Below are 16899 nucleotides of genomic sequence, written 5' to 3' on the forward strand. Positions count from 1 at the left end.
CGATCATAGCCCTCGCAGCTCCGACTGTCCGAGTCGTGGAGAGGCCGACCGAGGAAGTGGCCGAAGGAGTGTCGGCGGTTTCGCCGCCGCGGGTGGAGCCGGATGTCGTTCGGGAAGCCGAACATCGTCCGGAGGCATCCGCTGGCGCAACGGGGGGCGCCGGGTCGAACTCCAGCGTCCCATCGCTGCCAGCCCCGTCGGTCGGGGCAGCTGATCGGGGGAAAGCCCCGATGGAGCCCTCGGAGGAGGAGAGATCAATGCCCCCCAGCGCATACTACCCTGAGGGTGCATCGGCCTTGGCCGACCACAACCTTGCGAGGAGGTTGTGCCAGGGGATCCTCCTCCCTACCGACGTTCAGTCGTTGCGGTCTCGGCAGGTGACCGAGATGCTGTCGCGGTTCTACCCGACAATGGTGGAGGTAAGCTTCGCGTCACCTTTTTCCTTAGAAGAATTTTTGCTTGCCACATAATTCTGACAAAGCTTTTTTCCGTCGGCAACTGATCTTCACCATGTCCGAGTTGGAGGCCGGATACCGAAGGTTCGGCGACGTTCGGGCAGCCTTTAAGGAAAGGTCGGCGGTGACCGAGGCCGAAAGAGCGAGGCTGGTCGACCAACTGCAGGAGTCGGTCGACCGGGAGGCCAAGTTGACGGACGAGGTCTCCCGGCTTATGGCCGAACTGAAGTCGGCCAAGAAGGAGGCCAAGCACAAAGGTCGGGTCGTGCGTCGTCTTCGACGCGAACGGGACGGTGCCACCTCCGAACTCCAAGGGGAACGCGAGCAACTTCGGGCCAGCCTGGGGAAGCTCGCGGAAGCCGAAGAGGATTTGTCCATCGCTCAGATCGACGCCGAAATTGCTAGGGCCGAGGCGGAGTTGGCGAGGGAGGAGCTGGCCCATACTGAGGATGAGGCACGGTCGGCGAGGGAGTCGGCCGATCGTGCGGTTGAGGACTTCCGGGCCTCCGACCGGTACAAGGAGGAGATGCTCGAGTCGGGCTTCGCCTCCTACCGGATCGGGTTCGAGGACGGTCGGGATGCCGTCCATGCCTTGTACCCGGAGGTGGACGTCAGTCGAGTCGTCCCGCTACTTGCCGAAGAGGAGGGAACCGAAGAGGAGGCCGACCATCTATCGGGAGGCGTCATCCCAGCGGAGGAAGCCGTCCCGGAGCAGGAGCCGACCGAAGGTCCCTTGCCGACTGAAGGACATCCTTCTGCCGTTGACCCAGCGCCGCTCACGGTCGAGACGCCGATCCTTCCCGATCCTCCGTCGGTCGAGGAGATGAACCAGGACGAATGATCGGTCCAGCCGACCGTCTTCCTTTTGTTTCTTCTTGAAAATACATGTAATCGGGCTTCGGCCCGACTTTGTAATTTCCTTTGATCAATGAATGAAATTGTCTTTTCTTGTGTCTTTTGTTTAAAATGTCTCTTATTGCTGTAATGTCGAACCCTAGTTACCAACTTAGAGAAGTCGCCAACTCGGGTAAGTCGGTAGGACTTAACCGGCTTGCACAGCTCCGAAGTAGCTTGTGTCCCGACTTTAGGTCGGCTTCCAATAATTGTAGTCGCCGTTCGGGCGCATCTGCTAAGTCGGGAGCCGACCGAACCTGATAAAGGTTCGGCAGCCGGACCTCCGTAGATGCACTTAGTCGATCATCGTCCGGCGCAGTGTCGGGGGCATGATAGTAAGTCGGGTCCCCATGCTCTTGCGTCGGGTTTCACGTCCTTTGACAGACGGTGGCAAGCCGAGTGTCGTTCAGCCGGCCGTAGGTCGGTCGGTGAGTAGTTGGTGCGACTAAGGTCGCATCATATGATAGACGGTGGTAAGCCGAATATCCCTCGACCGGCCGTAGCCTGGTCGGAAGTCGCGGCAATAGCCGCGTGGGCTTTTAGCCTTTCTTCGATCGGGGCCCGATCGGCCAGTCGGCCGATGGATTCTGCCCGAAAATTCGACCGTAGAAGGAGTATGAACTCCCGTCATCGTGGATGCATCGGTCCGTGTAAGGGGCCGATGTGTCGTCGGTGCCAGGTCCGCGTCGATGCGTCGGGGCTGAGCGCCGATCAGTAGTCAAAGAGTTAGAACTCCGATTTTTCAAACTGAACTTGTATTCCGACGATTGAATTACAGAATTCACTGGTAATACAGCTTCAAGTTGTCGGCGTTCCAAGTCCGGGGAATGGGCTTCCCCTCAAGGGTCTCCAGCCGGTAGGCCCTCGGCCCGAAGGTGTCAGCAACCTTGTAGGGTCCTTCCCAGTTGGGAGTCAGCTTCCCTTGGTCCAAGGGCTTCGACACTTCTGCCTTCCTCAAGACTAGGTCGCCCGGCTTAAAGAGCTTTGGCCTGACCTTGGCGTTGTAATACCGGGCGACCCTCTGTCGGTATGAGGCCATTCGGATTTGAGCCTCATCTCGCAGTTCGGGGAGAAGGTCTAGGTCGGCCCTCCGGCTTTCGGAGTTGTCCGGCTCGCGGTACTGCTCGACCCTTGAAGATGGCAGGCCAATCTCGAGCGGGATCATAGCTTCTGTCCCGTAGGCCAAACTGAACGACGACTCTCCGGTCGGGACGCGGGGGGTCATTCGGTAAGCCCACAGGACGGAGCCCAGCTCGTCGACCCAGAGACCTTTGGCTTCGTTCAGTCGGGTCTTGAGTCCATGGAGCAGGGTTCGGTTCGTCACCTCAACCTCGCCGTTGGATTGTGGGTGCCCGACTGAAGTTAGTCGATGATGGATGTGGAACCTGGCGCAGAAGTCCTTGAAGTCTTGGTTGTCGAATTGCCGTCCGTTGTCGGTGATGATGGTGCGCGGCAATCCGAACCTGAAGATGATGGACTTTTGGATGAAGTCCTCCATCTTCCGCTCGGTGATCTGTGCCAAGGGCTCGGCCTCGACCCACTTCGTGAAGTAGTCGATGGCGACAACGATGAACTTCCTTTGGCCCGACGCCGGTGGGAAGGGGCCGAGAATATCGACTCCCCACTGAGCGAAGGGCCATGGAGCGACAATGGGAGTGATTTGGCTGGCCGGTTGGTGCTGAATATTGGCATACTTCTGGCATGGCTCGCACCTTCGGACCAACTCTGCCGCATCCTTCCTCATGGTCGGCCAGTAGTAGCCCTGTCGTAAGACCTTGAAGGCTAAGGACTTGCCCCCCAAGTGATTCCCACAAATTCCTTCGTGAACCTCTCGGAGGGCGTAGTCAGCGTCGGTCGGTCCCAAGCACCTGAGCAGAGGGAGGGAGAACGACCTCTTGTAGAGTCGGCCGTCCATGATCACATATTGCGACGCCGACCATCGGAGTCGCTTGGCCTCCGCGGGATCTTCGGGACTGGTCCCGTCGGACAGGTACCGGACGATCGGGTCCATCCAACTTGGTTCAGACGTTAGCTGCTGTACTTCTTCGACCCGATCGATGTTCGGCTGTTGGAGGTTTTCGACAAACGTCCGACCCAAAGAATCATAGGCCGACGTTGCCAATCTGGAGAGAGCATCGGCACGGGCGTTCTCCGTCCTGGGGATGTGAGAGATCTCGAAATGCTCGAGGCGGGCCACGAGATCCTTTACCTTCTGAAGATACTTGATCATGGTCGGATCTCGCGCCTCGAAGTCGCCCTTGACCTGCCCCACGATCAGCTGAGAGTCGGAGAATGCCCGGAGGCTGTCGACGCCCAGTTCCTTCGCCATCCTCAAGCCCGCGAGGAGTGCCTCGTATTCGGCTTGATTGTTGGAGGCCTTGAAGTCGAACCGGAGGGCGTATTCGGTGACTACCCCATCCGAGTTCGTGAGCAGGAGCCCAGCCCCGCTTCCCTGAGCGTTGGAGGCTCCGTCGATGTGAAGTACCCAGGTGGAGATCGGGTCTGGCTCAGAGACCGAATCTCGTCCCGGGCCTTCAGCTCCCGACCTTCGGTCGGTCGTCGGGCATTCAGCGATGAAGTCGGCCAAGACCTGAGCCTTCAAAGCAGGCCTCGGTCGGTACTGAATGTCGAACTCGCTAAGCTTCATCGCCCACTTAGCGAGTCGTCCGGATGTGTCGGGTCGGCGCAGTACGGCCCTCAGGGGCTGGTTGGTGAGTACCATGATGGCGTGGGCCTGGAAGTATGGTCGGAGCCGTTGCGCGGAGACGGTCAGGACGAAAACCATCTTTTCCGTCTCCGAGTATCTGGCTTCGGCGCCGTGGAGCACTTTGCTGGTGTAGTAGATGGGCTGATGGGTTCGACACTCGTTTTCCCGAACGAGCACCGAACTGATCGCCTCAGAAGATGTGGCCAAGTAGAGATACAAGGTCTCCCCGACCTGCGGCTTTACGAGCAGCGGCGGGGAAGCCAGGTACCTTTTCAGGTCTTCAAAGGCCTGTTCGCACTCATCCGACCAAGAGAAACCGTTCGCCTGACGCAAGGTCTTGAAGAACGGGAGGCACCTTTCAGCTGATCGGGAAATGAATCGGCTAAGAGCGATGATTCTTCCGTTCAGCTGTTGGACCTCCTTCTTGGTGTTCGGATGACGCATGTCGAGGATCGCCTTTATCTTCTCAGGGTTGGCCTCGATCCCTCTCTGAGAAACGAGGAATCCGAGGAACTTCCCCGAGGTCACCCCGAAGGCGCATTTGGTCGGGTTGAGCTTCATTCGGTGTCGTCGAAGGGTGCGGAAGGTCTCCTCGAGATCCTGAATATGGTCCGGGATCTGCGTGCTTTTACCAGCATGTCGTCCACGTATACCTCCATGTTACGCCCGATCTGGTCTTTGAAGACCTTATTGACGAGTCGCTGGTAGGTGGCGCCGGCATTCTTCAATCCAAAGGGCATCACCCGATAACAGTAGAGGCCCTTGGGGGTCACGAACGCGGTGTGCTCCTCGTCTTCAGGCGCCATCCGGATCTGATTGTACCCGGCGAAGGCGTCCATGAAGCTGAGCAGTCGAAATCCGGACGTCGCATCCACCAGCTGGTCGATCTTCGGGAGTGGAAAGCTATCCTTCGGGCATCGCTCGGTTGAGGTCGGTATAGTCGATGCAGATCCTCCACTTCCCGTTGGCTTTCTTGACCATGACGACATTGGCGAGCCAATCGGGATACGTGGATTCCCGAATGAAGCCTGCTTCGAGCAGCTTGTCCACTTCTTCGTCAATGGCCTTCTGCCTTTCTGGGGCGAAGGACCTTTTCTTCTGCCTCACCGGCTTCATTGTCGGGTCGATGTTGAGTCGGTGAGTAATTGTTTCTGGAGGGATGCCCGACATATCTGCTGCCGACCATGCAATATGTCGGCGTTGGCCGTCAGCAGCTCCGCCAGTCGGTGGCGTTCGGTGTGGGCAATTGAGACCCGACCCAAACTTTTCTGTCGGGATTTTCTCCTACGGGATCGCCTCGAGCTGCTCGGCCGGCGAACCCCGCTCTTCCTCCTCCCGTTGATCCAGTTTGTCGATTGTCAGGGGATCCTTTGTCTCGTCGCTTTGGCGGAGATTTGGAAGCATCGTCGGGCGAGCTGTTGATCTCCGCGCATCTCCCGACTCCGTTTTTGGTCGGGAATCGAACAAGGAGATGGTACGTCGAGACGATCGCCCTGAGGGCGTTCAGTCCGGGTCGCCCGAGTATGGCGTTGTAGGCCGAAGGAACTGGACGACCGCGAAAATGAGGGAGACCGTTCTTTGCCGTGGTTCGGTACCGACCGTCACGGGCAGGGTGATTTCTCCTTCTGTCGTGACGGTGTCTCCGGCAAAGCCGATCAAGGGCGTGGAGACCCACTAAGTCGATCAGTCGGTAGTCGCATTCGGGAGAAGGTCGAGTAAAACAAAACATTTGTCGAACTTCCATTATCAACAAAAATTCGTTTTACATCATAATTGGCTATTGTCGCCGACACAACAACAGCGTCGTCGTGGGGAGTCTGGATGCCCCGAACGTCGTCTTCTGAGAAGGTAATCACGTCGTCCGGGCGCGGCTTTTTCGTCGGCTCCCCCCTGTAGACGTCCCCGATCCCAGCCGCTTGGAGATCATGTTGATGACTCCAGCCGTCGGCTGGTTAGTCGGCGCCTCTTCAGTCGGCTGGGGGCGTCGATCGGCAGTTGGTCGGGTCGGTGGACCCTTTCGAAATTTGCCGAGATACCCCCGGCGGATGAGATTTTCGATCTCATCCTTCAACTGGATGCATCGCTCGGTGTCTTGGCCGTGGCTCCGATGGAACCGGCAGTACTTCCGATGGTCGAGGCCCTTTGCCTTCAGAGGCGGAGGCCGTCGCAGGTATTCTTCCCCTTCGATCTCCATCAAGATCTGCGCACGGAGAGCGGAGAGAGGAGTGTAGGAGTCATACCTGGGACGCACCGGCCTCGGAGTCTGTCGGCGAGGTAATTTTTGGATCTGTCGGGGTGGAGAAAGCCGACTATTGGCCGGGGGCCTGCTTGGTTCGGCAGGCTCCCGACCTTTTCTTCGCTTCTCCTTCGGACCTCTGGGCTCGACCAAGCATCGGTCGGACGCCCCTTCGTCCGCGCGCATATACTTGTATGCGCGCTCCAGTAGCTCGGCGTATGTTCGGGGGAGGGTCTTGTCCAGAGAATAAGTGAATCGGGACGACCTCAGGCCCCGCTTCATGGCTGAAACCGCCATGTCTTCGTTGAGGTCCCGGACCTCGAGCGTGGCCGCGTTGAATCGCGCCACGAAGTGTCGGAGCGTCTCGTTTTCTCCCTGCTTGAGGGAGAAAAGGCTATCCGACGTTCGCGGCGGCTTTCGGCTGGTGCTGAAATGGGCCACGAACGAGTGCTCGAGCTGCGCGAAGGAATGGACACTGCCCGATCGAAGACCGGAGTACCAAGCCCTGGCAGCCTTGCGAAGTGTGGCGGGGAAGCCGATGCAAAAAAGAGCGTCGGTTGCCCCTTGAATCGTCATGAGAGCTTTATAGCTCTCGAGGTGGTCGACTGGGTCGGTGGAGCCGTCGTATGGCTCCACGTTCGGCATTTTGAACCGACTGGGAATCGGCTCATCGAGGATCAGTCGAGAGAGAGGCTGGGCGGTCTGGAAGTCGACGTCGTTCGAAGACTTCTGGCCGTCCATCTGCAGTTGGGCGAGTCGGCGGTCGATCTCCTCGAACCGTCGCTCGTAGTCGTCCGCTCGTCGGTGCTGGGAGACCCCGGGGGTGGAGCCTCCGGAGGATTCTGAAAGAGAGGCCGACGGTGTGCGCAGCCGCTTTTCCTTCCTCGCCCGTTCCAACGGGGAAGGAGAGGGCCGCTGGGACCGTCGGTCGTCGCGCCGTGGTCGCCCCTCCTCTCCGTGGGAGCGCTGTTGGGAGCGCTCGCATGGAGGCGACAGGGGTCGGCGCGGCCGTCGGCGGCTGCTCCTGGAAGGCATAGGTCGGGCCGCCGGTTGTTGCTAGAGGCTTTTGACTGCGTCGGTCAGTACGGTCATCTGCCGTACGATGGCCGCAATCTGGGCCTCCGTGGTCACTGCAGGGCGCGGAGAGCTAGGCTCCGCCGCCGGTGGTGGCGGGGAGGCTTCTTCCCGGCGGGAAGAGCGCCTGGCCGACCCAGTGACTCTCGATCGTTGAGCTCTTATCTTTGTCATGCTGTTCCCCTACCTGGCGCGCCACTGTTGTGCGCACGTGTCAAGCAGGTCGTCGGAGACCGCACGCTCCGCCCCACGAAGTATTGCCCGCTTTGGCTGGGTCCGGACCGGGAGCGTGCCCAGTGGTCCCCACCGGGGGTTGTCCCCCCGGCGTTACGCAAACGGCCTCACGGTTTTGTCCCTTGCATTGGGGTCAACGCCCCGCAAAAGGCGCCTCGTGAGGGAAGGTGTGCTCGTATCCCTCTTAAGCACATGCACACACCAGAGTTGCCCGATGTGGGACTATTAAGGGAGGTCCCCCCACAGCCTGCCCACAACAGATGCCCCCCACTCTGGAGGGTGCAGGTGTTGAGCGACAGGGGGCGGGTTACCCCTACCTGGCGCGCCAATCTGTTGCGGCCAATCGCCTCGTCGCCCGATCGCCGGGAAGCGTGCACCTGCAAAAGGAAGTCCGCACTGACCGGAGGCGGCTCCGGCGGGGACCCTCCGACGGTCAAGTCAGAGAGGTGACTGGGCAACAGTGAAATGCAGACAGTGAGCTCTGAGAAAGAGAGAGGGAGAGAGAGAGAGGAGCGAGCCTGCGTATGTGGGAGAGACGGGCGGATCGATCGATTGCACTGTTGCCTTCCCCGGTATATATAGTGGAGCACGGTATGGCGCCATCATTAATGGCGCGGACAAGTGAGGAACTGTCAACTCACTGTAGACTGTCAGAGCCGCCGTGAAAATGTCATGTCGCCGTGTAGCCGTTTAATCACCAGGGTTGACCCAGCTCTCGGCGGGACAATGCCCCTAGGTAACTGTGCCGCATGTCCGTGTCAGAGCTGACAACGTCTGGCGGCCGTACGGTGGTTGGTGGAGTCGGCCGACCCAAGGTCGGTGGCCAGCAGAGTGGCGTCGGACTCCTCCGTCGGTCGGCGAGCTTCATGTGGGTCGGCTACCGGGCCTCTGGGTTTAGTCGGTCGGGAATGGACCGTGGAATGGCCGCAGTTAGCCGCTGATAGCGTCCGTCGGCCTGTCGTCCGACTTACGATCGGCCAGTCAGAGTCGTCCGTCGGGCCGTTGGTTAGTCGGTCGGGCTGCCAGCCGGTCGGGCCCTCCGATAGTCGGTCGGTCGGTCGGGCCGCCAGCCGGTCGGGCCCTCCGATAGTCGGTCGGTCGGTGGGTATCCCCCAACAGTAACTGTACAGGACTATCAGAAAAAACCCAAACATTTCCACTTAACATTCTTCTCAGCACGCAGACCACTCTGAAAATACCAATAAACGCGCTTACAAAAACACACCAGATTATTATACAAACACCAAACAAAAACGAAAGCCTCTTGTCATCACGGCCAAAACCTGCAACAAACCGTTTCCTTCTTGTCTTTCCCTCCTTTCTTGTCAGCCCCACCAGTGATCTCGATGGACCTCTTCTCAGCCTTCTTCACCTCCCCTTTGGGCACCGTCACGGTGAGCACCCCAGTCTCCATGGTCGCCTTCATCCCCTCCACCTTCGCATCCTCCGGCAGCCGGAACCGCCGGAGAAATTTGCCGGTGCTCGTCTCCATGCAGTGCCATGTGACATTCCTCTCATCCGGCTCCCTGACCCGTTCGCCGCTGATCCGGAGAACCCTCCCATCCTCCACCTCCACCTTCATGTCCTCCTTCTTGAGCCCCGGGAGGTCGACCTTGAAGACATGGGCATCTCGAGTCTCCTTCCAGTCCATAAGCGTGTCGACAAACGTCGAGTTTGGGCTCGAATTGGCGAGCGTGTCCAAGGAAAAGCCATGGAAGGGGTCCCAGACATCGAGAGAGTAAGGGTCGAAGATGTTGCTTGGCCGGCCAAAGACACGAGAAATGACCGACATCTTGTCAAGCGCTGTTGTTTTGGATGCTCAGAAGGGACTCAGAGCAAGTAATGTAGAAGAAACATGATGTTGGAATGGTTTTCGGATATTTTCGGTATTTATGGATGGAAGAATGGGTGGTGTTTTGGATCGCTGTCACGGGAGAAGCGTGGATAATTCTGGAGCCCGTGGAGTTCTAGGCGTTTCCAGAGGTCTGGTGCGGTTCTGGTGCTGTCCAGAACCTCCATCTAGTTGTGTGAAGATTACTGGTAGGAATAAAGGGTACGGGTTGTAAGTTGTTGGACCGGGTCAAAGAAGGCTTCGTTAGTACATGACAGGTGCAATTTGAAACGGATTGGTGTTCTTCTGGGTTTTTTTTTTAAATAATATTTTTTAAATAAAAAACTTTCAAACTACTCTCGTTATAAAATTATTTTCGAAAATACCGTAGGTAGGCTGTGTCATCAAAAATTATAGATTTAACCCACAAATTTGAGTCTCACATGGATAATTCATGGGTTGAGCCCATGAATATTTGGCCCACGTAGCTAAAAAATAATTTCGTTGGTTGAACTCAAGATTTTTTTTAAAAATTTTTTTTTTAAAATTCCAGGCGAATTCATGGGGTCAACCCACGAATTCAAAGCTAATTCGTGGGTCGAACCCACGAATTGGTATTTCATGGGTTGAATCCATGATTTTGAGCCGGCCAGACGACATTCATGGGTTCAACCCACGATTTTGTTCCGACCATTTTTTTTTAAATTTCAAGCAAATTCATGGGTTGAATCCATGAATTCAATATGATCGTTGGATTTGAATAGAATTCGTGGGTTCAACTCATAAATTCACTTTAAATTCCATCCGTTGGTGCACCTACGAATTCACTTTAAATTCCACCCGTTGCACCAAATTCGTGGGTTGAACCCACAAAGTCATTGAAAATTAAATCAAAAACGTGGGTTCAACCCACAAATTTGTTATCTTTAAATCTAATGCACACTTCCTTCCTATTCGTTCACATCCCACCCTCCCTTCGAGTGCATACTTTTCAACCTTCTTATTTGTTACTCATCCTTTCTTAAAATCGATTATGGCTTTCAAAAAAAATTAGAGTTTTATCAAAAAGAAAGAGAGCTCGAATAGAGAAAGGAAAACAACCATCTCATAGGTATGAAGAGTCTTTGTTTCTAGATAATGAGTGTAGTGAAAAATTTCAATCAAATTTTTTTGAAAGAAAAGTTGTAGAAGGTAGGATAGTCGATTTAAATAGTTTTAATGATTTTCGTATTAAATTTTTATTTGAAAGGATGGGTTGGCTATCTATGATTATGCTCAACAAACCAATGTATCCTACTCTGGTTCACTATTTTTATAGTAATTTTATTTTTAATAGTAAGTCTTGTTCCATTTCATCGTATATTAAAGGACAACTAATCAAATTTGACTGTGAAATTTTATGTCAAATTTTAGATATTCCATCGGATGGTGATAGATTTTTCAATAGTAGTACTGTTTGGAATCATCCAGTATTAGACTATGCTTCCTGTGTTAGAACTGTTTTCGATGATCATATAAGTGTGACCACTAAATCTAATGCAAATCTATTACCACTTGAAACTAGGTTAATCCATCATATTTTCACGTTTAATTTTCTGCCCAGAGGAGATTATAGAGAACACGTATCATATTTAGATGTTTATCTCCTCCAGATGATTTTTTCGATAGGGTTAATTTGCTCTATTTAATGATGTTTTATATGAATGAATATTTTTAAAGTTCAAAAACCATCTTGCCATATGGAGCTGTTCTGATTGCTTTCGAAATATTTGATGTCCACATCACGACCGATGATGAAGTTGTCAAAGTTAAACGTAGTGATATTTACAATCATGCATCTCTGAAACGTATGGAGTATACATTTCACGATGGTGTATGGATGTGTACGTCTACAGTAGATGAAGAAGAATATAGCGGTGACGGAGGTGGTCAGCCTACCAACAGAAAGCAGCCCACACATACTACATGGTCTGATCAATTGTCATCCGATCAGCATGCATTATCTGCTCGCATAGACGCATTGGAGATATTTGTTAGCGAGCGGTTTGCACATATGGATTCTTGGCTGAACGAGGGATTTGCACAGATGGATGCCCGATTGGACGAGAGTTTTGGCCGATTTGATTTATTTGATCAGTTTGTACAATATTTTTATCGTCAATTTCCTCTACCACAAAAAGATCCTACTCCGGATGATTAAGCTTCAATAATTAGAGCAGTATGTGTGGCTTCACTCGAAGATCTGCCCATCTTCGTCATTTATGTTTAGAGAAATATACTTTAGTTTGATGTATGTATATGTACCTTACTTTTGTTGCTGTAATTTTAGATATGTTGTAACCTAGCTAAAATTATGTACAATTTAAGATATAATTTTGGCAGCAATGTGATTAATCTAATAGTTAGTGTACAATGAGTAATTATTAAAAAATCAAAAAATTTATCGGTGTCGCAATTCGAGCTCACCGATCGAGTTCGAAACCACAGTTGATTGACGATGTGGCAGGCAAGTTGTGCTGAACCGATCAACCACTTGAGAATTTCGATCAACCCTAAATCCTAAATCCTAAACCCTAAACCCTAAATCCTAAACCCTAAATCCAAAATCCTAAACCCTAAACCGATCGTTTGATAATTTTAAAAAGTTGTTTTAAAATTTATAATCTTCAAAAAATCAAAAAATTTTCAAGATCGATCGACCGCCTGAGAAATTCGATCGATCGATCCAAATTGAGATGGCCGATTGACTTCGGGTCTTAGGCCGGTCAACCGCATGGGATGCAAAGTTTGCTGGACCGATCGATCGCCTGATAAATTCAGTCGATCGGTCCAGACCGAGATGGCTGGTTGACTTTGGGTCTAGGGTCAGTCGACCGCGTGGGACATAATTTGCCAGACCAATCGACCACCTGAGAATTTCAATCGATCGATCCAAATCGAGTCGATCGATCGACTCTTGTTTCACCAAATTGGTCAACCGCGTGGCACGCAACCCGTGCCGGACCAATCGACCGCATGAGAAATCCGATCGATCGATCCGGCATAGGTTGCGTGCCACACGGTTGACCGGTCCGACGAATCTAGAGTCTATCGATCGGCTCGATTTGGATCGATCGATCGAAATTCTCAGGCGATCGATCGATCCTGAAAATTTTATAATTTTTTTAAGATTATAAATTTCTAAAGAACTTTTTAAAATTCTCGAGTGACCGATTTAGGGTTTCGTGTTTACGATTTAGGGTTTAAGATTTAAGATTTAGGGTCGACTCGATCGGAGTAAACAGGTCAGCTCGGTTTAGTGTTTAGGCACGGTCACATCGTAAATCAACCTGTGATTCTGGACTCAACCTATGGGCTTGGATTGTAGCGCTCGATCGCTTCGGCATGACTTGCATGCCACATCGTCGATCGATTTGTGGGCTTGGATTGTAGTGCTCAATCGATGGACTCGGATTGTGACTCCGTATGATATAAGAGCACAAATTGCATAATATAAGAGTACTTGAATTCAAAAATCTAATGCACCCGTTGATGTTATATAATCAAATATTTCATTACTTTCATATCCATATATTTTACAAACATGAAAAAATTACAATATATACATCATGTTCCACAAGGTGGTCTTCACTTCTTTCTTGCAGGTTGCACTCGATGACCCATGGGTGGAGCCTCACTCGGACCCTCGGTATGATGCTCGCCCAAACTTTGAATCGGTCCCTCGTGCGACTCCATATGATACTCTATCGGACCTTCACTAGGTCACTCATACTCGATCGCTGCATACTCAAAATATGCCGCAGTCTCCTCTATGGACTGAAACTGGGCCATATCATCATGCATAAAGACGGACGAGGGCATATATGAACTGAAGGATGGAAGATCCGAAATCAGAAACGATGATGTACAATATCATTTGGTACCTCCTCTATGCAATGCAAGTGCTCTTGGTGATGACGGATGCATGAAAGGTGGAGTGGACTCTACACTGCCATGACCATGATCGTGGATATCGATGGAGATACGAACGTGCTATCGAACAGCATGGAGATCTGAAGTACAAATATCCTGAATGAGCTGTCCGAATGTGGCTAATGAGTCTGGATGAGCCAAATGATGAATCATCGCCAAACTGTCACTCTGACACAAATAACATGCTCAGCACGGAGAAAATATTAATGTGTTAGTCATAAAAAATTATAGATAAGATATGAAACCTTACCAGATAGTCAATCATCGCTCCCCCATGACAAATGAATCGATGCATGATGCAACGATACCACTCCATGTAATCATCATAATAATCCATCATACCGTCGGCCGGTGGACCATCTACAATATAATCCTGCCAACTCTCTCAGAGTGCAACCCAGTGCTGATGAATTTGTCTCCAATCAAGATCTGTGCACCCTCAAAGGTATATATGATTAAGTCTGGAATCCGTATCACAAACCTCCGAAATAGTTTGACGTAGTCGAAACTGGCGCATCACTCTATCTGGATAGTGCCACTCAACGATAAAAAAGCATAGGAGTATCACTCGGCACCGCCATATATCCTGTCCACTAAAACAGTAATCTGCTAGCATGGCTAGAACCTTCGGAGTATATGGCTGCCACATGATCTTTTCATCCACAGAATTAAGTGCAAGTAGTATGAACGTAGTCATTCTAAGAAATTATCTAAGTAATGTAAATCATTTATGTTTATACCTGGTCAAATCCGAGACGATCAAGATGAAGTCGATAACTCAATAAAATATGAGTGGAAACCTTCGTCACCTCAAAAGCATCTCTCCACCTACATAATAAAATTATAATGGTACATATAAATGTATTTAAAAAATTTGAAATTTGGAGATATAATGTCACATACAATTACATACCTCATGGCTAGAGGACCAGGTGGTAATGCATCTCCACCTGTCAAATCCATAATAGAATCTATAGGAGGCTGAAGTAATCGACGAGGAGCTATAGATAGAAACCTATCCCAGGCCCATACCTGGAGTAAAATCAAAGGTCCAGCAATGTCATGTGCATCTATCCTACTTGCCCTACAAAGCTCTCTATACAACTATGCTAAGCCCGCACTACCCCAGCTATAGTGCCTGCTGCCTCAAAATCGACAAGTAATGGCAAAAACATAATATGCATCATGTTATTTGATTTATCTGCAGACAAAAACCCCCCATCAGCTGCAAAATATATGCTCTAGTATAATGCTGTATGGCTATAACATCTGCATCCAGTGGTAGCTCAGAAAACTACTGTCCCAACTATGCAAAATTCAATCGGCAACCCTTTAGTTTATCATCAGATGGGACACTACCTAGCAAATCAAAGCATACTTGATGCCAACCCTGACGTGTGCTACCTATCACTGGAAGACCGTCAACTGATAAATCCAACTGAATGTTGACGTCCTCCGGTGTGATAGTGCACTTACCAGGTGGCAGATGAAATATATGTGTCTCTGGACATCACCGCTCTACGAATACGGTGATCAAATGCCAATCCAGCGAGATGAAGCCCACCCGATTAAGTCCGTAAAAATCCGACTGCTGCAACAGTGGAACTATCTGTATATCTAGTGGGGTCGACCGAGTAAAGGCTAGCTCTCGCCGTCGACATCGAAGAAAGGAATGCTCCTACACAAGTGAAAAAAAAGTTACTTCAGATCTTTAAATTTTAAAATATATTTAATATATATACATACATGTCCATTCCAAATGGTAGAAGACTGATGAGACGCCTGAGCATATAAGACTGTTTGATCTATCGGCCCTGGTTCTATGTGCACGAGGCTATAGAACACATTTGTAAAAAGAAATTTTTATTACTAAATCAAACACACATATTTGATACAAGTCAGAATAAAATTACTACCACATTACAATAGATAATAACATAGGATTTTTTCTGATAATAATACAAGTTTGAATACAAAAGATCATTGTCTATTTGTCGGACATGTCCATCTGCTATGTCTAACTTCGCCATAATTTTGACACCTAGTTCTGTTTCTGATTTTCATCCAATCCATTTTATTCCTTAGTCTAGAAGATCGTGGTCTTCCCTTTTGTCGCAATCGTTCTTTCTGTGGTATAATGGTGATGTCAGTTGTTTGTTGCACCCAATAATCTGCATGCGGAATAAGTTGAAATTTATGACTGTAACTAGGATGATATTCCTCTAGTGTGTAACACCGATCAACATATCGCCAAAAATCAATTGACACATGTGCACTGGCAGCCATCACATGAGAACACGATAAATGATAATACTATCATTTCTGACACGTACATGTATGCTCAGATAATCGTACTATCTGCAAGCATGGTAGTTCAATAGATCAAACATATAGTTTTTATTTATAGTAAGTAACAACTTAAACATATAGATTCTACGGCAATCTACTATCACCTGAGTATTGTTGTCTTTATTGTTATACGACCCATGGATTGCTATTTGGATTTGAAATACTCCACTTGCTCTATCGAACTTTATGACATTATGAGATGTTGTTTTAGATTGATTGGCAATCAGACAAATTGTAGCAAATGGAACAAATCTTTCACCTCTACCTAATGCTTCATCTGTCTGTGCATGTCAACCTTCAAAATATGATACCAGTCAAAAAAACGTCAATTGGACTAATGAAGTTACCGGTAGGAAGCATGCATTTTTCAATATATCATTAAAATATTTAGATAAATTAGTGGTCATCATTCTAAATTTTCGATCACCATCATGTGCACGAGACCATTTCTCCACTGAAATTTTATTCAACTATTGAATAGCTTTCGAATTCAACTTTTCATTCTTCGCCAAAAATTTATTGAACTTTCTAAGTTGTGTCTGTATTCTGATTATTTTCATTGAATCTCTGAGTCTGGAGTCTCAGAATCGAGTATTGAAGTTACTCACTATGTGACGCAAATAATAAACATGATGTGCATTTGGAGGGTGCCAGCCAAGATGTTCGTTCTGTAAAGCCGATAATATATTTGAATGCCGATCTGAAATAAGACATATACCACGATGTGATCCAATATAACATCTAAAACAAGCCAAGAACCAACCCCATGTATCAGTAGACTCGTCCACTATAGCAAAGGCAAGTGAAAAAATTTGATTGTTTCCATCAATAGGTGTTGCAATCATCAGCTTCTCCTGATATTTTTCGTACATAAACGTAACATCGATACTATTAACTGGTCTACAGTGTGTGAAGCCTTCAATTGATGGTGCAAATGCCCAAAAAGCACGATCAAATACAACCAATAGAGGATAACCAATAGAAATACTGATGAACTTCATCCAAGAGTCGGGATTAAATTCCTATACAGCATGCAACTATTTTGGCAATAGGTCATAAGATTTATCCCAATCTCCATATATCAATGTGATTGCTTTTTGCTTTACCTCCCATAATTTTCTATAACTGGCCGTATAGTTGAATCTAT

At 49.8% G+C, this 16899-nt stretch overlaps 1 protein-coding gene across 1 annotated transcript; it reads right to left on the reverse strand.

Annotated features, from left to right (window-relative positions):
• Positions 1 to 7745: 7745 nt before the first annotated feature.
• On the reverse strand, positions 7746 to 9493 carry LOC105041259 (17.6 kDa class I heat shock protein). Its single transcript, XM_073254224.1, has one exon. The coding sequence runs from the start codon at positions 9390 to 9392 to the stop codon at positions 8871 to 8873; it is 522 nt and encodes a 173-aa protein (XP_073110325.1). The 5' UTR covers positions 9393 to 9493; the 3' UTR covers positions 7746 to 8870.
• Between the last annotated feature and the right edge of the window lie 7406 nt (positions 9494 to 16899).

Source organism: Elaeis guineensis, chromosome 3 (genome assembly GCF_000442705.2).
Source record: "Elaeis guineensis isolate ETL-2024a chromosome 3, EG11, whole genome shotgun sequence".
NCBI classification, from domain to species: domain Eukaryota; kingdom Viridiplantae; phylum Streptophyta; class Magnoliopsida; order Arecales; family Arecaceae; genus Elaeis; species Elaeis guineensis.